Source organism: Platalea leucorodia, assembly GCF_965183815.1.
Source record: "Platalea leucorodia genome assembly, chromosome: 4".
Lineage (NCBI taxonomy): Eukaryota > Metazoa > Chordata > Aves > Pelecaniformes > Threskiornithidae > Platalea > Platalea leucorodia.
This window is the reverse complement of record NC_138826.1, coordinates 69,357,761-69,380,335: the sequence shown is the minus strand read 5'-3', so window position 1 is coordinate 69,380,335 and position 22,575 is coordinate 69,357,761. Positions and strand designations below refer to the sequence as shown.

The 22,575-nt window shown below is 51.5% G+C and overlaps 1 protein-coding gene across 1 annotated transcript; it reads right to left on the bottom strand.

The window, feature by feature from the left end:
* Nucleotides 1-1,068: 1,068 nt before the first annotated feature.
* On the bottom strand, nucleotides 1,069-22,497 carry TOM1 (target of myb1 membrane trafficking protein). The gene is made up of 15 exons (XM_082309782.1): nucleotides 22,389-22,497; nucleotides 14,748-14,832; nucleotides 12,959-13,037; nucleotides 12,664-12,813; nucleotides 12,417-12,551; nucleotides 12,015-12,161; nucleotides 10,865-10,981; nucleotides 10,289-10,422; nucleotides 9,587-9,620; nucleotides 8,908-9,016; nucleotides 7,748-7,868; nucleotides 5,239-5,314; nucleotides 2,987-3,046; nucleotides 2,599-2,635; nucleotides 1,069-2,494 (listed from the first exon to the last, which is right to left on the bottom strand). The coding sequence occupies exons 1-15, from the start codon at nucleotides 22,438-22,440 to the stop codon at nucleotides 2,346-2,348; spliced, it is 1,485 nt and encodes a 494-aa protein (XP_082165908.1). The 5' UTR covers nucleotides 22,441-22,497; the 3' UTR covers nucleotides 1,069-2,345.
* Nucleotides 22,498-22,575: the final 78 nt, after the last annotated feature.

Below are 22,575 nucleotides of genomic sequence, written 5' to 3'. Positions count from 1 at the left end.
GGCACAATGAATTCCTGCTGCAGGACGGGCTCAGAGATGAAGCCACAACCCTTTAGCTTCAGGCAACCTCCAGCAGAGCCACTCGTGGACTCATCAGCAAGATGGGGCAGGACGAGTGGCTTTTAGGCTCACTAGGCTGGGCTTTCCCCTCCCCACCACCTCCAAAAGATAGCATGCACATCCTGGTTTGAGGACTGCTGCTCAAGGAGGGTTATATTAAATATATACTACTACCTGGTTCAGAAAGGAGGGGGGTCTCCGCTGGTTCCTCCCAGAGGCATTGGGAATGCAATGGAATTGGAAATGGTGATTCATTTTTTCCAAGGGACAAACTGTCCAAGGATAGTATATGCTGTCTGTCTTGGCAAGCTGAAGAAGACACAAAGCCTCCTCCCACCCCACAAGTGCTTACAGAGGAGGAAACCCAGCACCCTGCTTTTGCAGCCCCGCTGCCACCAGCTGCAGACCAGCTTTGCTCACAGCTCTTACCCTCAAGCCTCTGCCTGAGCTTGGTATGGCTGAGACCGCGGTGCAGGCATGGGGAGAGGGAGGTACTGAGGTTTGGACAACTTCAGCTAAGTTAACTCCTTACTACAAGTGTGGGGCTCAGAAGACACTTTTTTCTGTTCAACCTCCTTTTAAGAATCCTTCCCCCAGCTCCCACTCAGCTGGATGCCAGGGGATGGCATGGAGACAAATGAGGACGCCCTGTGGATACCAGAAAGCCCTTTCGTAGCAACTGTATTTCTTGCATGTCTTTAAGTGATTTATGGGCTGCAAGGTGGGTATTCAGATCTGGTCACAAGGCAGAGAGGGAAGGGAGAGGAGGTAGCTTGCCCTCTTGCTATTTTGAGATGGGCTGTAGTCACCTCCCCAGGAGACTGTGCTAAAAAGCAGTGAGCACCTGCCTTGGCTTGGAGCACCCTCAGCCCCTGTGCCATGCCTCATCTCAGCACCACGCTGCCCTTGCCTTTTTGCAGAGAGCAAATGTGGCTGCATGGTTGCACCCCTCTTCTCCCCCACAGGGTCCTCCCCTACCCGCGCCAGGACTGACAGCGCACGCATATCTTCACGGGAGGCTCGAGACTTTGCTCCTTTAATGTGCAATACAAAAGGCAATTCTCCCACGCTCAACAAGAAATCCCACGAGCGGGAGCCCCGGGCTTGGCACCCTCCTCCCTGGCTGCCTTTTAAAATTGGGCAGCGTGTGCGGTTTGCTCAGAAAGGTTTTTCTCCCCATGTGCAAAGTTGCTCCTGGCTGCCACAGGGCTGCTTTGCTGGCGTGAGATGACTGATGTCTCGCTTCACCTCTGTGCTCACCAGCTGAACAAACTACCCCAGCAACAGCATGTTCTCGCTGGTATAGCCATGCCTACGTAAGGGCCTCCTGCTTTAGGGAACACAGCTCTTGGCCCCCAGCATGCACAGCTACCCTGAGGGAGTCTATAGCGTTGGCCTGATCAGAGGCCCAGAGAGACTCCCCACGCCACGGCACGATGTGGTGGAAGGCATCAGTGGAAATGAGAGAGGGAGGAGGGATCACATCAGGAAAAGAGGGCAGAAAAGTATAATAATGGGAGAATTAAATTAACTGCAAAGAGTTTGCTGAAGGCACATCCTACTCCATAGCAGACAGCCCCTTCAGCCTGGGGTACCGCTTGCAGCTTCAGCCCTGCATGCAGCCAAGGGCTTTGGTAACTGGCTGTCATGCAACAGAAACATTCGGGTAGGGTTCTGGATAAACTGATGGGGAGGGGGAGGAAAGGAAGAGGAAGAGAAGGGGTTGTGAGTGGGAAGGTGTTGCATACCACAAACACTTGTGCAAGAGAGACTAGAGCAACAGGGCCCCTCTACCATTAGTGTTCCTCCTCTGCCACCTGTAACGCTTTGCATCCCCCTGCTTTCCAGTCTAACAGTAGCAGGCAGAGGGCTGGAGATCCATTTTAGGGATGGGGCAAGGAACGAGGCAGGCAGGAATGATTTCAGCAGCAGACTGCAGCCTCTCCTGTTTCTTGGGCAAGATCTCTGACTGCCTCACTGGAGAGGAGGATGGGGGAGCTTCTTCTACTTTGCCCATGCTGTACCAAAAAAAAAAAAAGCCCACTGAACTCCCACGTTCTCTAGCAGCTTTGAAAACCCCCTTCACAAGTCTATTGTGTGACATCCCTAAACACAACAAAGATTATCTGAAATCTGAAAGCAGCTTAAAAATAAAAACAACTCAAAGGGAAAACAGGAAGAGAGTGGAGGAAGGGGACAGAGTCCTTCCCCTCCTGGCCCCTGGTCAGAGGCAAGCAAAACAGCACGCACAGCCTCTTGCTCCACAGCACACCAGTCCATAGCATTCACAAGGCAAACATAGCATCATCTTCCTTTGCTTGCTTCCGATGATGGCTGGCAGCAGGAGGGGAGACGGATGTCCCTGCTGAGGAGCTGGACAAAGTGGGTAGCCGGTCTGCAACTTTTGCTCGCTCTTCCAGAAACTTGTCAAACTCTGGGGCAAGAGAAGAGCAGAGCATTAGCAAAGAGGGAGGTTTGTGGAAGAGCCAAGGTGCTGCCAGGAAAAGCTGGAGAAAGGGGTTGGCTGGCAAGTCTTACCTTCGCTGGTGACACCTTTTGCATCCTCTGACTCTCCCTAGGGAAGGAGGAGAAGGACACGGTTGGAAGCGAGGTAGATAAAGGCACCTCCACAGATGTGATTCTTTGTCTGCACGGAGGGAAGCAGGATAGTGCTCCCGCCACTTCTGCAGTACAGACATGTTAGAGCGGCCCTGAGCCTCAGCTCATTAGCTATGCCTCCCAGACGGCTAATTATACTTGTGTGGTATCACAAACCCTGTGTCCTTGGCTTTTTCTCCCCTGCTCACTCTGAGCAGCCTGTGCCACACATTCAGCAGTGCCAGCACTATTGTACACTGCCTAAAATCCAGCCCCACAGATAACTCTGGCAGGACTTCTGGCTCCAGGAAAGCAGCCCCTCACTTACCACATCAGTGGAGAGCCACTTTTCTATGTCTTCCATGAAATTGGCTTGGGGGACCGGCACCTGGAATAGAAGGAAAGAGAGCGATGAGGCCAAGAAAAGAGAGGATGTTCCAGGAAACTGACTCTGCAAAAAGAAAGCCCAGCCCAAAAGCTAAGCCACTTGCTCCACCGTTCAGTCAGCTCAGGCCCTTCCAAATCCAGCCAGTGCCACTGCAAAGCTCTCTCAATGCCACCGCTCACCTGCTTTCTCTGCCCCATCCACACCCAGACACGCATAGTTTCCAGCATACATGACATTAAAAGCATCTGGGGTTTGGTGGTTGGCTTTGGGGTATTAGGACTGGACCAGGCTTTCCGTTTTGGTGAGGACTCACTAGGTGGAAGTTGGCTGCTTGTGTTAGGCAGCCAGAGAACGAGAAACGTACTTTTCTCCCCACCTCCTCCCTTCTACAAACCAGTGATGGTCTGATGACAAAGTCTGCGATGCTGAAGATATCGGACATGCCAAGTTTGGCACCACATTAAGGGGGAAAGACATCGCCAAGAAGTGATCCCCTGGTAGGATCATGGAGCACAGCAGGATCTGACATCACACCAAACTACAGAAACAGACCCATCAAAGAGAAAGTCCTCTACAATTAAAGTAAATTTTACTTCCATTAGGGACGAGGCTAGCTCAGAAGACTTCATGTTCCTGGCCAATTTAAGCAGCAAAGAGACACTTTCCTAGTGGACAGAGATAACCTTGATGGAAATCAAGTCCAATTCAAAACCCCAGATGCTTTTCTCCAGACACAAGCTCCTGAACAAAGCTGAGCAAGGAGCAGCCCTTGCTAGAGGCTCCACAAGCACAAGTGCGAGAGAATATTTGTGGGAACTTATTTATTAGCCTCCTAATATGTATAGCTCCCTTGCTCTCAGGAAAACAGCGAGAACAAGAAAAAGAGCAATGCCTTCTTACCAAGGACAGGCAGATTTCCCCAAACTAAGGGGGCAAGTGGAGATAGTTACCACGGCTGGCAGATGGATGAATGAGGATGGAAGAGGGTGTGTGAGATTAGGGAAGTTTCGAAGCAAACTGGCTTTGTCTACCCAGAGAGGAACTCTTTGGGGTAGAATTGCATACAAGCCAACTGGACAGCATGTGGGGAAACATCCTAGAGCAGACATCAGTCTGGGCAGTGCCTGTTTCAGGAAGACAGGCTAACAACCTTCAGACCTGGGAGTGTGTCAAAGCCTCAATGTGCCTGAGGGGATGTAATTGCAGGAATTCCTGCTCCCAAAAGACCAAATTCAACAGCCTGCAGGCTCAAACACTTTAGCTAGAGGAGGAGACCTTGAACAGGGTAAAAGCTGGAATGTGTTTTCCTCTAAATGGGGCAGCTCATGCTAAGTAGGAGAGGCTGCAGGGGGAATGAATGGTGGCAGCCTTCCTCATGATGCCACCGGCTAGTGCCTCTGCCCCAGACACCCACCCCAAAACGGGCCATCCTCTAGCTCAAAGAGTGGCACATGCTCTCTTGGTCTCAGAGCTCCTAGGATTTTTTTCTACAGACATGTTTACTTGAGGAAGGACTGACACTCTGCCTGCTTCCTTCCCAACCCTGGTCTCCACTACTGGCCCAGATCAGGGTTGGTCCATTTCAGTTTGCAGTCTCTGCTGATGTCTGCTGTGCATCCTCACGTGCTGTGCCAGCACCACCTCTAGTTCAGCAGCCCCAGCCTCCTTCCTCCCTGCTGGTGCTACACGATCTCACCATTCCTTGGCGCATCATCCACTTAGTCAGTTGGGCTCCATCACTAGAGGTACCAGACTCCCCCTGGTTGAGAGAGAGTCTGCACTGAAAGCTGCTATCGCAGAGGGTGAGGCAGAGGGGAGGCAGTGGGTTTAGGGTGGGGGAAAGAACACACTAGTACTGGTGGCCTACTTCTCTGATTGCAGAGAGAAGGCAACTGGACTTGCAAACCTGCTGAAGAGGAATAAAACATACATTTCCAGGTGGAAACTTCCCTGCAGATATAAGGAGGCCATCCTGTTACTGACTGAGTCAACCCCGGACTTTCCATAGTTCCCCACCTCCGGGGTTTAAAGAATGAGGTATATAGCCCAGGTAGGAAATGCAGGTTGGGAGTTATCATCAGTCACGTTAAACACTTGATTTTTTTCCAAACAGACAGCACATTTATTGCGTTGGTGAGCAAGGAGGACACTCTCATTCCTGGTGATGCACTAAAAGCTCTGTGGCCACTTACCGTTCCTGTGTTCTGCTGCCGGGCATCCAGGGCACCAGCGAGTCCTTTGGAGGCTTGGGGATCTTCGTACTTTACCCTGAAAGTATGAAGTTAGATAACACACAGGCTGATGATATGCCTGAGAGCGAAGAGCAGGAACTTCTAAACATATATTCAGTGCTTCCGACTGCACAACTTTTCACCTCTTGTCATTCTGCTCCCAAGAGCTTTTAGAAAGGTGTGCAAAACCCCTACTAAAGCTGTAGGCCACCACAAAACAGACTAATCTACTCACTGCAACATCACTGTGGGATACCACAGGACAGCCCGGGCACATGACAGGAGGATGATAAGGCATCATATGAAAACAACCATACAACAGACTAAAACACAGACTTACAGAGCTAGGTGCATCAACCATGACACTCATCTTCTCTGGGGTTGACTACAGAAGAGAGATAACTAACACACACTGACCAGAAGATTACAGCTACTTTAGAAAGGATTTGAGCAACAAAGCCCTACATATTCACCTACTTTCACAGACACAAACACAGCTCAAAAACATCTCTTTAACAGATACCACTCAAGAACTGATGGTGGCAGAGACTCACTGGTCTATGCTACATAGGAGGTGAGACTGGATGATCAGAAGAGCCTAGTGTTGCTTCAAGGTCTCCAAATGCACCATTAGAGCAACCTCTTTCCACACACAGACACGTTTCACCCATAATCTCCCTCATCCCATTTCTGTGTCCCCTCTAGGCTGCTACCACACATGCTAATGCCACACGTCACCATTTGATCCATGCAGAGTGGGGAAAACAGTCCATCCATGCTGGAAGAATTAAGCCTCTCACAGAAATTCTCTGCAAGTCTCCTCTCCAGCTGCTCCCAGTCCCCTTTTCGCAGATCCAGCAGACCATCAAGCGGAGCTGTTTTTGTTGGGGGCCAGGGGCTTGGGCCACCGGCGCTCAAACTTCTCGAAGAAGTGCTCATCAGTGAAGGGGCCGCTGTGGACAATGGCATCAAGGATGAAATACAACGCTGCTATCATGCCACTGATGAGGAAGAATGGTAGGAAAGGCTTGAGGTGTTTCAAGCACTGCTTCGCCGAGACACACATGAAGCATGGGGGGGTCAAGAACAAACCCCAGCGGCCCTGCCTGTGTCTCCTGCCAGCACGTCCCGTCCGGGAACAACAGGGCAATGGGTCTGTTCAGACGGAGGGAGATACTGAGAGCAGAGGCTGATGAGTGAAATGTGAAGCCTGAGCCAGTGAGAGTAGAGGCTACCTGGCAGGAGTGCAAGTGCAGGCAGATGGAGGGCAGTGAGGAATAAATAGAAGATGTCTCGTTACTTGTGCAGAGATCACAAGCCTCAGTCTGTTAAGGACTGCGCCACAGCGAAGAGGATACGTTTCCACCCCTGCCTAGATCTCCCCCAGCTTCCAGCACTGAGCACATGCCAGTGGCTCGGATTTCAGCCCTAGATTGGGTGCTGTCAGCAGGACTGTTTTTGTCCTGGACTGCCTCTGGTGTCAGGCATCACACTCCACAGTAAAAGTGGTGGGGAAACCCAGGGGCAAAACACATTGAGTTGTGTGTAGGCCATGGGTTTCCCCACCACTTTTACCAGAAGCAGTCTGAGTCAGAGGAATGAAAGGAGATATCTGTAAGAGACCTTGCTACTGCCCAGCTGCAGAACAAGGCACTCCAGTGGATAGAGATCAGGAGCCAGGTCTTTGAGGGCTGGGGGCAGCCATTTGCCTGTGGGCACTACTGCTTGGTAACTGGAGAGCAGTGGATGACTCTGACAGGCAAAACAGCGTGAGATCAGCCGCATCTCTCAAGCCAAAGGGATCTGGTCAGCACAGTTCTTGTTGGCTCCTCCCAGAAAAAGGATTCAGGAATCCACTCTTTGCAGTAGAGAAGAGACCTCTTCAGTTCAGCCGGTACTATGGAGACCCTACTCTTAGTGCTTTACACCAGGAGGCCTCAAACACACTATGGAGGAAGAAACATCAGTCCCACTTACCAACAGGGAAGCTGAGGCACAGAGCAGTGCCCTGCCTTGCAAGCCACAACTGACTGCATACTTCCTGCACTCCAGTTCAATACTCTGTCCACTAGGCTGCATCGATGCTCAGCAGTTCCCAAATTCAACATCACCCTAGTCAGGGCACATGAGTTCAGAGACAGACAAGAAAACTCAGCCAGTCCCACTCCACACATTCATCTCCAGACACCGAGTCCCTCCAGCACATGCAGCACTGTGGTCCCCACGCACAGAGACCACCTCCTTCTCCCCATGCCCAGGAGGACACTGTGAAGGTGAGACGATGGCAGCAAGAAGAAGGACTGGGAACACAGAAGTCATCCTACAAACGCTGTGCGTCAGAACAGTGCATTTGTATTGCATCCTACTGTCTCGCTGGAACTGCTACTGGTTGGGGTCACAGCCCCAGTTGCCCTGAGCCCTCCCCCCTTGTAAGAAGGCAGGACAAGACAGCGTGGGCTGCTACACTCACTCTCTGCGCTGCTCAGCCAGCGAGCTGCCACGGGTCAGGGCAAACATGTCAAACTCTTCTTCCAGCTTGCCAGAGGTATCAAGGGAGTGCAGCCCCGCACTCACACTGCTCGAGCCCAGGTCTGTGGGAGAGAGAGCAGGGTGAGCAGGCAGCACAGAGAAGTAAACAGAGGCTCATGGGCTTGGAGGTGCTAGCTGGAAAGATAGCATCAGAACAGACTAAACTGCTCTAGGCCCACTCATCTATCCTGCCCCTCAGCTGCAGCACAGTCTATGTGTGTGTGCAGTGTTGTGGGTGAAGTAACACAAGCGGTTTATTCGCCTGCTCAGCAGATATTTTTAGCTCAGTCTTGGGCAGCAGCAGCAGCATCAATTTACTGCACTGATGCTGTAGGCTAGATGTTCCTGACCATTTAAGACAAAGCAGAGGGAATTGCTCCATAACCTGTGGAAAAGGATAACCTGTGCTTCTGGGCAAGCACCTCTGAGACAGATGAGTGAATTATCATGACTCAGGTGTCATCTGAAAAACCCTGACTTGAAAAATATCTCCACTGGATTGTCTGTAAAAACAGTCTTGCCAATTTTCTGTAGCTGCACCCAAGCTGTACTGAATGTGCTCACAGCCAGCAAGAGCTTCAGGCAGTGCTATGTAGGCTGTTGGTACATCCTGAACACCCCTCAGGACCTCTCAAGCTTTCTGAGTAGGCAACCTGTCAAATCCTGGGTCCTGAGCCCAAGATGCTCATGCCTGCCTTTGCAGCACAGATCAGCTGCTTTTCTTCTCCCAGACCTCAGTGGGCAGCCTGACACTACACAGCAAGAGAGGCAACTGCACTGCTGCTAGGCATTGGAGAGGGAGCAACTTTCTCCCCTGCCCTGCTGGAAGGCCCAGTTCTTAGCCACAGCCTACTGCTGAGGTCCTTCTTAAGTCACATCCACCTCCTGCACAACGTGAGGTATGGACGCTGAGACATATGCTTGTGTGCCTTGGGGCGTATACAAGTTTCTTCATGAGTTTATTAGTTGACAATACACCCTATTTCTCTAGATTACTTTATGAATGTGACTAAATAATTTTAGGAGGTGTTTCAAGGGCATGAAAGGATTCCCAGAGCAGCACAGGAGAAGGACTGAGGTGAAAACTGCATGGCAACATACTCATTCCAGCCAGCTGAGAGGAAAGGTTGTTGGTGACTTCAGGCTGTCTCACTGCGGAAGGAGTACTGGGTCCCAGGTCAATCAAGCTGTTCTCTGCCTCATTTGGTGCCTTTGGAGAAAAAAAAAGGAAGATGGTGGAGAGTTTCTGAAGCCTGGACGCCCTGACCCTTCAGCCCTAGCTCATTAACACTGGAGAGGGAAGCCCTTCTGTACCCATCGAAAGATATCAGTTGTGAAGCCTCTCCTTGTGAGAAGGGGGACAGTGATCAGAGAACTGGCTGGGAATAGCGTCCCAGGGCAGAATACGTCTTGGCAGCCAGCCTCCCAGCTCTGCTGGATGCCATAAGTATGGTAGGTGCTAGTTCAGAGGACAGGGCAATGCTCAGAGGACAAAGGGAGGCTCATATGTGAATTGGTCCTCTCAATGTTCAGTACTGGCAAACTGTAACTGCTGCTGGTCTGCTCTTGCTTTTTGGGTGAGAAGGCAGCAGGGAGGGAGAGGCTAGCAGGGGAACTGGAGTGTCCTGCACACCAGTGTGGCCTGGTGCAGCTGGGCTGGGAGAGCAAAGTCTACAGCTTGTAACTGGAGCTGGCTGAACCTCTCTCCAACTCAGCAGGACACAGCAGGGCCTGCAGGATGCAAACCAAGCTGCACAGAGCGGGAGTTGCTCCAAGTTACCTTAACGGGCTGTCCTGTCCGAAGACGCTCAAACCTGCAAGAATGATGACAGGATGCATTTCAGTAGTATGTGCTTATTCACCCACAACCCATGAGATTTTTTATAAGGCTTGCCACAGTCTGCCCTTTCCTACATACTAGAAAAGGAGGACGATGCCTCAGGGTCCAATTCCCCCTCAAGACCAAAGACACCATAACAAGGCCCACAGAGTTGATGTCTCTTGAGAGGTGGTGTGAGGAAGCTTCTTGTGATCCTCCAGAGCTACTTCTAACCAAAATGGTTCAAACCCAGCTCTCCATACAGACACAGGGACTAAATTCTCCAGACTTTATCCTAGCTCGAGAGATTGGTTTGATGAAACAGAATAAAGAAAATAGGGGTGCTGACCCCATGTGGGCAAGTCCTTTCTGTCCCTGTCTGCCTCAGAGCTAGAAAACCATCTCTTTCCAGTTTCCTCCTTCTTCTGGGTTATGCCACAGAGACATCTTGATATTCCATCAGTAACTTACGCAGCAGCTTTGAAGGGACAGGAATAAATCAGCAAAAGCTGAGAACTGTTTTTGTTCTCAAAGATGGATGATACAGGCTGATACATCTTGAGCATTATACTCATGGGCAGATCAAAACGGTGGGAGAGAAGGCCTTCAAGGAGAAGTAAACTCTTGTGGAAGAGGAGGGCAGAGAAGGGAGGAGAGAGGTACCTTTCATGGCGCAGAAACACATTGTTGAGATTGTCGTTGATGAGGAGTAGCTCCTCGGTGAGTTGCTCATGGAGGACACGGGGAATCAGCTCCAGCACGCGCTGCTGCATGGCTCTGCATGTCCGATTCAGCTCCTGCTCACAGCAAGGGGAGGTTACCACAAAGGTCAGGCTAATGCTGAGCACTCATAGATTTGGAAAACAGACCCCAGAGGCTACTGGGGTCTATTAGCAAGTGTTGATGGGCAACAGACACTGGTGTGAGAGGTAAACTGAGTTTGAGCTTTACAGACAATAATTGTATGCCTCTTGTGTAACACATCATCCAGAAAGAAAGGCCCTCAGGGTCTACCAGTCCCTGTGTGAGATGATTCCACCTCAATAGTGCAGCTTCCCTTGGCTGTTGAAACTCCACCTTCCCTGTGTCTCCCTTACCCCATCACTCCCTGATAAGCCTGACACTAAGCCGTCCAGTGCAATTGTTCCCCATGCCTGGCATGCATAATATCTCAGTCCATCAAGTCATCGCTAAATTGAGCTGTGTGTGCCAGCCCCCTGCCCTGCCACTGTTCCTTACTTGCAGCAGCTCCAGGTCAGAAGGCTCAGCCTGGGACGGCACCAGCTCCGTCAACATCTCCGACATGACCTTCATGTTCCCATTTACCACTTCCAGCTCACTGCGCAGCTTCCCGATCTGCAAAAGGGAGGGAAAGTGACTGCTTGGCCTGGGAAGACTGGGGAGACAGCTGAGGTAGCTCTGAATGACAGTGCACCGCATGTGTGTGCATGTTCACAGAGGCAAAGGGAACGACCACTGAGGAGTTCATTTGTCACTGCTCAGTTTGGCTCTTGGGACCTTCCAGCAGAAAGAAGCTCCATTACTTACCATCAAGTTCATTTGCTGGGAACAGATGCCAGGCCCTCACCTGGGATCTTTGGCCACTAGCCTAGCCTTGGTTTTTAATAGCCAGCACAGGCTGCTGTTATGATTCAAATCTCTCCCCTGCTAGCAGCTCCTGTGTCGCAGCCACTCAAATCTTACATTTCCAAAGCAGTATAAGAGGGGAAAAAAGTGAATTCCCATTCAAAAGGCAAGCCTGAGCTAAGTGTACAGTTGAAGCTTTATCCCTCTGGTTTCATAAGCTGCTAATGAGCCTCTTGAGAACAGTTTCTAGCTTCTGTTCTGCAAGGGGATGCAACCTACTGACAGCTGGAGGTTTGGTGCTGAACATGGTGTCATATGAAGTCAGGGTGAGGAAGGAGAAAAAAGGATGAGGAAACAAGAGAGAAAGCCCTGGCCTTTGGAAACCACATAGCCAGACAGGGTTGGTTCATATAAAATCAGCAGTGAGGCAAGATAAACAAAGATGATAAGGAGGCATCTACTGACGAAGCTTTTGCTGTACTGCACTACAAAGACCTCGCTCAAACTGAGCGAGACCTCTGTGTCTCAGTTCGCCACTTCCCTATAACCAGGAGATCTTCCCTCTACCTGAAAGCTGCTCTGCCTTAGGAAAACATAACCACTCCATGTTTGTGGTATCCCAGTTCATCACTGTGACCACAATGGAGCTCTGGGGAGCTCTCGAGGGACTGTGCTTTGGAGGAACAGCTCCTTGAGGACAGAAACTGGGGAAGGAGGAGGACAGCAGTCCCAGAAGTGTTTGTGAAACATCCCCCACATGCAGGGAGAGTCAGCAGCACCACAGGGCTCATGTCCAGCTTACCTGCTCTGGTGTGGGTGTGATGGGCGCATCGCTGGATATGCCTCTCCCGGTGGGCAGGGTGACAGGGTGGAGAATGGATTCTATCTGCTGAGGGGAGTTGACCGCAGGTGGGTTCTGTCCGGACTGGGAGTCGGAGCCATACACAGTCTACAGACAGAGGTGGGAAAAGTGACAGAGAGAAGGAGATGTTAGATACTCACAGTTGACAGGGCAGTGCAATTACAAGAGGAATGTTGATGGCAACTCCCCATCTACTTTCAATAGCTCTTTCAGCAATGAGGCTGTCCCGGAGCTTCTGAGTCCCCAAAAGCCCTCTAAATGCAAGCCAGAGTTCCTGAAGTCCCCTCATAGCTCCAGAATGGCAGCTGCCCAACACCCTTCTCTTCAGCAATGTTCCTATACCCTCTGTGGTGTGTGGATGGGTGACAGCATGTCCAGATCAGTCATGGGGAACTCCAGGCCCTTCCGTCTCAGGTCTTCATAGACAGCGACGACACCAGTCAAGTCTGGTGAGCTGCGGAAGGCATCCGCCCAGGACTGGGAAGAAGGAGACAGCACAGCACATCATCATTTACAGTAGCCTTCTGTACAAACACCTAAAGACAAACACTCTCTGAACTGGCACAGATGCTCACATTTCTTGGCTCACCTGGATGAGGGTCAGCACCTTGTCATGCACTATGGCAGGTGGATTGTTCTTCGGCAGGATTGTTCTCACCAGGACACCTTCTACAAAGTCCTGGCTGGACACAAGGACATGGAAGCGATGTCCGCAGTTTTTGACACATGTCTCCAGGACCTTCAAAGGCAAGGAAGCATTAACTATAGCCTTCTCTGCTTACGTGTGTTTGCCTTGTTGGCTTTAGGTACCTGTGTCTTTTCAGCCAGGGACTCAGATTTACAGCAGGATATTACAAAACTGAGAAAGAGCCCTGACCACTCACCGTCAAAGCCAGCATAACTTCATGGAAGTTCTTATTCCCTACAATTCTCTTCTTAATGGCTCGGAAGGCATCTTTAGGCCTGCAGGAGAAATCAGATGAAGATGATCATCAGAAGGTTGAGACCCACCTACAGAGAGGCAAAGCAAAACAGCCACTGGCTCTGGATGCCTCATACTCAGCAGCTGACCTTCCCCACCATGTTTTCAGGGCCTCTTGAAGCAATGACTGGTAAAGCAGCTTCTGCCTGTGGTTCTGCAAGAGGAGCAGGGTCCTGATAATGAGTGCTGTTACTGAAATTGGAGGCCTCTGTGCTGATGTCTGCAACAACTCAAGGTGTACAGGACACAACAGAGAGCAGAGTAAAAGCAATGCTAGAAATGCACTACTTGGGGGTAGAGCAAAATCCCATGGCAGAGAGACTGAAGAGGAGGAGATCACAAAAAAGCTTGGCACGGGTTAGAAACAGGAAGGAGAGAGTGAGCTGCAGCAATCCCTGTGTTGCTCAGAGAGAAGCTGTTTAACATTTCCTTGGAGGAAAGGAGGCTAAAAAGCAGCAGGGGAGATGCAGTGGCAAAATCTTGCTGATATTGCAGGTGGGCAAGAGAGCAGCAGCGTTAACAGGGTCTCCTTAACCATTCTCAGAGGGGAGAAACACTGTGGTCTCAGCCCACTGTGGTCTTGTGAGAGGGCACAAATGAACCAACATGCTCTGGCAGAGCATAGGAAGAGAGGCTGGGCTGGGAGAGCAGCAGTGCTGGAGGAGAAGAGTGGGGTGGAGACACTGAGGCAATGAGGAGGGCAGGAGTGTATTGGCCCATGGGGCAGCATGGCTGCAATGGATGGGCATTAGCAGGACAATGGGAGAGCCCGCCATGCCAGGAGGGTACAGCTGTGTTATCAGGCACCCAGAACTGAAACACCAAGTGGCCACAGCTCCCGACTGAGAACTGTGGGCAGACAGGCATATTTGCGTGGTGGGGATAACATGGAAAAGAAATGGTGACAGATCTGTGAGCAGAGATGTTTGACTTCTTTGTTTTCCTACAACTGTGAAGCTGAAACCTGGGCTTGCTAATCCTCTGTCAGCATCACTGTGGGGTAGGACAGCAGGAGTGAAACCTACATTTTTTGTTCCATGTAGCACCTTCTTTTTTACATGCTGCTCTTGACATCTCCACTGTGAGAAGGAGCAGTCCCCCTTGAATTCACTGGCAAATCCCCAGGTCCAGAGTTAACAAGTCTGGCAGATTTCTGAACGTCTCCCTTCAGGGAGAGGGAGACACGGGCTCTGCCACCTGCTTTGTGCATGTCTGAGTGCCTGTACATGAAAATACCTGAGAAATGAACCCCAGCAGGACTTGCACAGTTGGAGGACTGAATAGCAGCCTGAGATTTTCCTCTCTCCTCAGTCACCAGCCTGCAGATTTTTACATTCCCAGAGGAGAGAAAGAGAGGGGTAGGAAGGAGGAATAAACCAAAGTTGAAGAATTGCAAATATGCCTTTGGGAGATGGGAGGCAGCCTGGCTTGAATCGAGGTTTCTCTGGGGACCCTGAAGGCCTGTTTGAATGGCTCCCAGCACACATGAAGATTACGGGGAAGCATCTAACAGATGCTCTAACAGCTTTGCTGTGTCTCTAGGTCTCCTAGCAGAGTCTTGTCTAAGGGACTGTTGGGAAGCCTCGCTTATTACCTCCACCAGTGCATGCTACCACTGCAAGCTAGGGATGTAGTGTTACAGGGTGTGCTGGGACCTGCTGCTGGATGTGTACCCTTGCCAGCTCGCTTACCCTTCTTCAGTCTCGTTAATGATGTCGCAGATCTCCATGTTGAGAGCCCAGTCCTCGCTCCGCAGGGACCCATCGGTAGCTCTCTCTGGAAAACACAAACCAAGACACGGCAAGGCTAAGAGCAGCCCTGGCACTCTCATGGGCTGCTGTACAGCTGTCAGGACACCCCAGAGTCCAGCCATCTTCTCCCTGGCTTCCACCACAACACACAAGGAGGTGGATCCAGCTGCAAAGTACAGGCCATCAAGTGCTCCCCGCTAGGTGTCACCACCGCAAAGCACATGGCTGGCCGGCGCTGGGACAGGTGGCTGCTCAACTGTGCCCATGCCACCCATCCTACCAACACACAGACACATACTGTGTGATCTCTGGTGTCCTGCACGTGAAGGGAGGGGACTCAGCATGACTTCAGCTCCACAGCTGGAGAAAAAGGGGCTTATTTGCTTTGTTGCTGCAGGGCCAGAAACTGTGAGTTTGGTCTGCTCACACTGACACAGATCTAATGTCAATGACACCATTCTCAGTTTGCACCAAATTAAGGAGGCAAAAGAATCACCCCCCCTTCTTTTTACATGGACAGTACAAAAACAAACAAGCAAATATAAACAGCCAAAGCAGGGCTCTCTCTTGTTTAACATTTACATCTCTCCCCTGAACTTCTGGCTCTGGGGAGTATGGACAGAAGTGGACTGCAGGCTGAAGTCGAAGCAATATTGTTTCAGCTTTGACTGTGTTCCCTTTAATTAGGAATTCCTCAGTCAGCCTTGATGTTATTCAAGGAAGAGATTTGGGAAACGAGCAGCTATTACTGAGAGCACCAGTGTCTCCACCCTATAATCAGCCACATCTCAGTCCTAGCTGTGTGGACTGACTGATGCCTTCAGGGACACCACCAGCAGCGGCTGGGGGAAAGAGAACTGCCAGCGGGGCAGGCAGGACCCAGGCACTCTCCAGACCATGGGGAAACACAGAGATGCAGCAAATGGCAAGCAGAGGACAAGAACCATCCTTCCCAGCTCTCCCATCCTATAAAACACCTGACTTAGCACTGGGGCAAGAGAATTAAAACTAGCCAGACTGGTTTAGCACCTACCAGGTGCTCTTCACGGGATCTCAGACCCAACAAGGTTACTTAGAGGAGTGCCTGCATTTTCAAAACTGATGTCCCTGAAAAATCTCGAGTTGGTCCTTGCTCCTGTGGGTCCTCTACCCCTTTGGAGAGGCCCTGCCTCTGCAGAGCTGCCTTTTTCTGCTTTTGACCCAGCAGCTAATGATCCCTCTGTGGGAATGAAATGAAATGCCTATTCATGCAGTAATGGGATAGGGCCATAACACAGGAAAAAGAAGATTTTTTAACTCCTGCCTGGGTAAGCACATCCATCATGTTTTGGGCTGTCCCGTTTTTAAGGGTCAGGCAGACAGCTATTCACAGCACTGTGCAATGCAGCCACTTATACACGTGTCCCTCCCACAGATTACACAACATAGGGTGAAGCCACCTATCTGCATCTTATTGCAATCCAGCCACCACCTTTTCTGTTGACTGCAGAATGTTCTGATTACACCGTGATTATGCTGATTACTTTGTGGCCACAGCCAGATGGAAGAGGGCAAACAAGGGAAGGAGAGTGGCAGAACGTTCTTGAAGCTCTTCTACGTTTCTAGAAGGTCTGGCTACTCCTGTAATATCCTGAACGCCCCTTGATTCAGGTGAACTTCTCTCACTTTAAGTATTAACCTTATACAGGAGTCCTGGTCTCCTGCAGATCTAAGCTTCCTCAGTGAGGCACAGGAGGTAGCATTGCATTGGGTGACATGGTGGAGAATATATCCAGGGCAGTGGGCTACAGGGGAGCACATCTGGTGCACCAGGGCATATACCAACGGATGGGTGAAGCTGTGGTAATACACGGGGGGGAAATGTTTTCCGTCAGGGCTCGTTTTGGATCAGGACTCAGAAGCATAGCAGAGCTCCAGGTTCCCTCCTGCTCTGGGACACCACATGGCCAGCCTTGCCAGCAGGCAGACTGCAGCTCAGGTTGGTCTGATGGATTTGGCACATGCGGTCACAAAGCCACCCTTCACTTGCGCTCTCCTCCGTCATGCTGAGGAGCAGCTCCTGCTCATGACACACCTTGGTTTGAACCCCAGCCTAGCCAGAAGTTTCTCCGTACTGTTTGCTGCCTCTGACAATGAAGCACACAAATCAATCACACAGGGGTTGCTCTGCTGAAAGGAAGTCCGCATCCATCCTTCTCACCCCTGAAGAAAAACACTGCACACAGAAGGAAAAAAACACAACTCGGGAACAGGGCTGAGCCTGCTGGGAAGCTCTGAGCTACAGAAGAAACCAAGGATGAAATGAAAACTGCCTTTAACCATCAAGTCTTTGCTGTTCAAAAGTGTTCCCAAACCTCCTCATCCTCATTGCCACTGTATGCAAACATGAACTGAGTCTGCAAACACCCTTCCCTTGCTTCCCTGTGCTTGGTGGCATGCTATAATCTGCTCCTCACCACCACCCCTTTTCCTCCAAATGCACCAAACCTGCCAAGGTCGGGCAGCAGGTTTGCTTTCCAGAAAGGAATGCAAACAAACCATGCGTGCTCCTTCACCTGGCTGGGACTTCCTCAGAAGTGACACACACCGCCCCGCTGTTACCCCACAACGCTGTGGTCATCCTGCTACTGTCACCCCTGTTCACACGCTGGTCAACAAAGAGCTGCAGGAAAGCAGCAAACCTGCCATAAATGCAACATAGGCTCAAAAAATACAAAGCTGGAAGAGCAGCATTAAGGCATATGGAAAACAGGAACATGACCATGAGGCATTTCCAAGGACAAAGCGCTTGAATTTACCGAGTACAGATTAAGGTCTGGCCTAGTTGGCCTTGGGAGAGCTGGAGCTAATGCCCTTTTAATCCTCCTTGCTTGCTTCCAAGCACTAAGGGACTGTCCAAGGCTAGTAAGTTATGTTGGAGTTTTCTCTGAAATCCTGAACTTTACCCTTTTACTAAAGCCTGCAGGAGGGAAAAAAACAAAGTCTATTCATTAGTCACATGAAGGATCAGGGTGGCTGGCCCCGTTTCATGAGCCATAATTAGCACGAGCTGTCTGCCCCTCATGAAATCTGAGCCCAGGATGGCTGGGGACAGCGACAAGTCCCTAAAAACAGCGAGCACAGGAGGCAGGGCACGGCCGCCTGCCCAGCGCCCTGCCTGGCAGGGCTCATCAGGCAGCTTCTACTTCTGCGTGCTAATGAGCTGAGCCTGACCTGCCATGGAGAATTCCCCCCGGCGGAGGTTATCAACAAGTGTATGAATGCCATCTCCCTCCAAGCCCCAAACCAACTGGCTGTTGAACATACAGGAGGCCCTTCATGGGGCTGCTTCAAAGCCACGCTGTTTTGGCAGCCAGTCCGGCTTCCTGGGAGTGTCAGCACTGGAGTTTGCCTGATTCTAGTCTGCTGCCTCACAAATTGCTTGGATCGACCCAGAACCGCTGAGGACTGTGGTACGGGTTGAACCAGAGCATTGACTCTTTTTCTGCCTGGCGTTTGATGTGCTCCTGATGACTGCAGCTAGGTTATCAAAGTTATCTGGAACTGTCAGATAAGAAAGAACTCTGAGCTCGGCATAACTGACACAACGGAGCTGTACATTGCTTTGTGCCATGAGTAAATTCACAGCTTTGCTTCTTTTCAAGTTTATTGTCTCTGCCCTCGTGGCTGGGGAGAGCCCACTGCGGGGCTGGCGATGCCACCCAGCCGTCCCCGCAGCAGCACACTGGCAGTACAGTCAATCGCGCGGGGAAGAACGGGAGCCGGGGAAAGAAGATACTGCGCAGGCTCCTGTCGCCTTTGCTCCCCGTCACAGACCTGAAGCACCCATAACCAGCCAGGCGCCGTTCAGAAACCCTTTGCCCGTGACATGCTCTGCCATAGCTCTCCAGAGACTGTGCGCCCCTCCTCCAGGTCAGTCCCTTAACCAGCGTTCCCTACAGTGCTCAGTCTTGCTGGCTTTAAGTTCCTCAGCAAAGCCATCAAGCACCTTCTCACCCATTTCAATAGGTGTTTGAGGGCACGAGCATTTCGTTGCACGGGACAGCGTAGGTTCAGCAGAAAGCAACGCAACAGTCCTTTCTCCCAACCTCCCTTCAATTCATAAACCCCCTGGCCCAAATCAGCATCCTGTACAAAGTCTCCTTGCTAAGCTTCATGCTTTCGCTTCCCTTGAGGAAACTTCAGCACCAGCGCAGTCAGGACTCCACCATTCAGCAGTATCGCTCCTCTGAAGATGGAAGGGACAACGCGCCTTCTAGAGAGAACAGAGATATGGCTCCAAACCTAATTCAAGGATGGCGATGGACACAGATGTGTGCTGACATAGTGCTGTGGGTATTTGGGTCTCTGAACTTCTCCTGCTCCTTTTCTGTGAATCAGCTCAAATGCTTAGGGATCGAACGACTCTTCAACTGCTGCCTTTGCCCCTTCTCCTCCAGCCAGAGCAGGCACAGAAGACAAGGCAATGCCTTTTTGAGAAGCACTGCCTCGCAGGCACCCATCTGGCTCCGACAGAAGAGTGTTACTGACAACATCTGATAACCGCTGCCCACCAGCTCCCAACTCACAGAGAGGTGCAGGGACACCTGCAAGGTTGGATCCAAGTGGCTGTGGGGATTTTTCTGGCATATTATGTTGTATCTGCCCCTCTTCCTCACCCATGAACCTCTCCTACCTGTTCCCTCTTTACAGTCTCAACTTTTCCTGGTTCTCACACTTAAACCAACCCCCAACCATAAAAAATCCTCTTCATCTGTGTGCTACACCGTTACTTTTCCCTCGCCTGCCCTCACTCACTGAAATAACCCATCCCTGCCTCTTTCAGTATTGCTATAATTACTAGTTATTCCGGACTTCCAGGGTCAGGAGAGAGCACTGGTGGTTTCCTCTCCATTCTCTCACTCAGAGCACCTCCCTGAACTTAGATTTTCCATTTTGAAGGTTCTCTTAGCTCCTAGATGGAGGCACAGTGGATTTCCCTTTTGAGGGGGGAATCCAAACCACGATGCTTCAGCACTCTTTGGAAATTTTCCCACTGGTCAGAAGTACTGTGTTCAAAAAAAAAACAAACCCCAAAACAAATACCAAAAAAACCAACCAAACAAATCTATATTCATCTTACTTGGAAAGAGACATCATGGTCCAAAACCAGGACTGAGGCAACTTTCATGACTAAATCTCAGGACTGGGAGTAAGAAGCTCAAAAACCTACTCCTCTGCAACTGACTCATTCTGTGACAGATCACTGAGATTATCTGAGCATTGGTTTCCTTGTCAGCAAAATAAATGGGACTTACTAGATGAACGTTAATGAAGGAATTTGAGAACGTCGCTGCAGTGTGCCACAGAGGATTTTTTTTTTCATTCCATGGCCTTCATCTAAAGCTATTTTAGACTTCATAAGCTGTATCAGGCGTACAAAACTTTGCCCAAGTAATTTACAAGGATACAGTATTAGCTTTCTGCAGACAGCCCAAAGCAGCAGTGCTATGCAGGTTTGGTGATCAGGCTCATGGGTTCAACATGCAGCTGCCACGGACCTACCAAACAAGTTTGGGTAAAAGTCGTGTTCGCGTCTCAAATTAAACAGGGAAGATAGCATTTATCCATGTCCCCAGGATGTTGATAGACAAGTTCAAAAGGAGAAAACATTCATATTTTCAGCCACTAGCCCTTTCAAGTCCTCCACACTGAGTTCCTTTCTCATATGCTGCAATTCCTCCACCCCTTTGGACTCCCATAACCCCAATCAACCCTAGTCATTAAGATCTCTCTCTACCGTCACACCTCTCGTACTAAGGACTCTAAACTCCTGTTTGACAACACTCTTGAAATATTTCATCCTCTTCTTTGCTGTCGGTTTGTTGCTTGAAAATCTCTTCTTTAACCCAAGCAAAGCCCAGAGGGAACCCACTTACAATCGGGCTACTATACTGATCAGAAGATCCGGAGGGCAAGAAGTGATCTGTGACATCTAAAGATAACTTCAGGTTGCCTCTACCCAAACACAGAAACTTATCTGATGCACTCACTGAGGGAATCAAAGAGCATTCATTCTGGAAAGGGCAGGAGACGGCTTCTCCTGGAAGGTGTGACGAAACATGTGACATTGATCTGGGGAGACGTCAAAGATCGTCTGGAGGTTTTTGTTACAGAAAACCTTCCCTGGTGATCCTTCCCCCACCGTGCTGTAGTGCCTCTCACCTGTCTCGCCCAACACTAGAGACTGGCACATTGCGGTGCCCCCCACCCACATCATTTGGACACTGCTTTGGGCAGCCCCTAAAATAAGTGTCGCTTATAAAAGCATTACCTAAAGCAGCTGCTTGCTCCTTTCCCAGCCACAGCGGCCTATTCACCTGTGCAAGCACACCGAAAACTACTGAATCAGGGACCAGATGTTCACAGAACAAAGGTCTGCACAAGTGGCAAAAAGCAAGACTGAGCAAGTGTGTAAACTTACAAACGGCTGTTGCACATGCTGGAGAGTTTAAACAGGCAACATCAACCTTCAAGCGCACCTTGAAGGCACTTAGATAATACAAAATAGGGTGAAAAAAAATCTTTATTCTAAGTATTTTAAGAACTGCATCTCTATTTTGAGACCAGTGTAGCTTTGACGGTCTTGTTCTAACTGTAGCATCTCTTTGCTCCACTTTCTCAGACTACGTCCTTCTCCTTTGTTTGTCTAGTTGACCTGAGCACAGGGACTAAGACTGCGTGTCTGCAGGCCTGCAAGGTCACAGTGTGGACGCTACGCTCCCGCTGTTGATTTCACTGCCGGAGCTGGTACTCAGCCCTGTGAGAAGGCCCGTGGCGCAGGGGAGGTGCTCTCCACAGAGCCAGGGCCTGGCCCTGCCAGCCCCTGCTTGTCCCAGACCTCTGTGCTGGGAAGTTCAGGGTGGGCAGCCACCCGCAGGGTGCCCAGGGTGCTCGTCCTTCAGGTGGGGAACGGCGATCCGCCTAGGTGAGCCGCGACGCCCCAGGGCCAGGCCAGCCTGCAGCCCCCGTCCCCCGGCAGCCTCCAGCTCAGCGACGGCCGCACCCGTCACGGCGGGGAGAGCGCGGCCCCTTCCCGCCCAGCATGGGATAGGCCGCTGCCGCTGGAGCCCAGCCAATCGGCAACTCCCGCTGTGCCCCCCGCCAGGACCCCGCCCCTCCCGCGAAGCCCCCAGAGCGGCGCGGGCGGGAATGGCCCCGAGCCAATCGCGGACCTCGGCTCTCCCGGGGGGCGTGGCTCGGACCAGCGGCCTGCGGCCCCTTTAAGTGGGGAAACTTCGCCTCCCCACCTCAAGACCCCCTCGCTCCCGGATTGGCTGGCGAGGTCGCCGACGGAGCCGCCTCGGGCTGCCCGTCCGCTATTGGTCGGTAAGGCCCGTCAGTCAGAGCGGATCTCTCTCCTGATTGGTCGACGCCCTCTCCGTCCCGCCGCGAAGGCGGGGGCCGCCGCTTCCCGGAGGAAGGGGTCCGGCGGGCGGGCGGGCGAGCGCCCCCGGGGGTGCGGGGGAGGGCGAGCGAGCGGGCGAGCGAGCGGGCGGGCGGGCGGGGAGGGGCGCGGGGGCGCGCGGCCGCGGGGCTCACCGATGCGCTGCCCCACGGGGGAGCTGAAGGGGTTCCCCAGGAGAAAGTCCATCGCCGCCGCGCCGCGATCAGCTGACGCCGCCGCTCACGTGACCCGCGCGCCAGGCCGGGGCGGGCCCCCGCCCGGGTCCCGCTGTGACGCCAGCGGCCGCCGCCCGGGCGGGGCAACCGGCGCGGCCCGGCCCGG

Bases quoted from the DNA above. Each gene is read 5' to 3' on its own strand.
- TOM1 (XM_082309782.1), bottom strand. From the start codon at position 22,440: ATGGACTTTCTCCTGGGGAACCCCTTCAGCTCCCCCGTGGGGCAGCGC. The intron at 7,869-8,907 runs GTATGTTGCCAT...TCTCTCCCACAG, and splicing joins CTCTCAGCTGGCTGGAATGA to ACCTGGGCTCGAGCAGTGTG. The intron at 2,495-2,598 runs GTAAGACTTGCC...CTCTTGCCCCAG, and splicing joins AAAAGGTGTCACCAGCGAAG to AGTTTGACAAGTTTCTGGAA.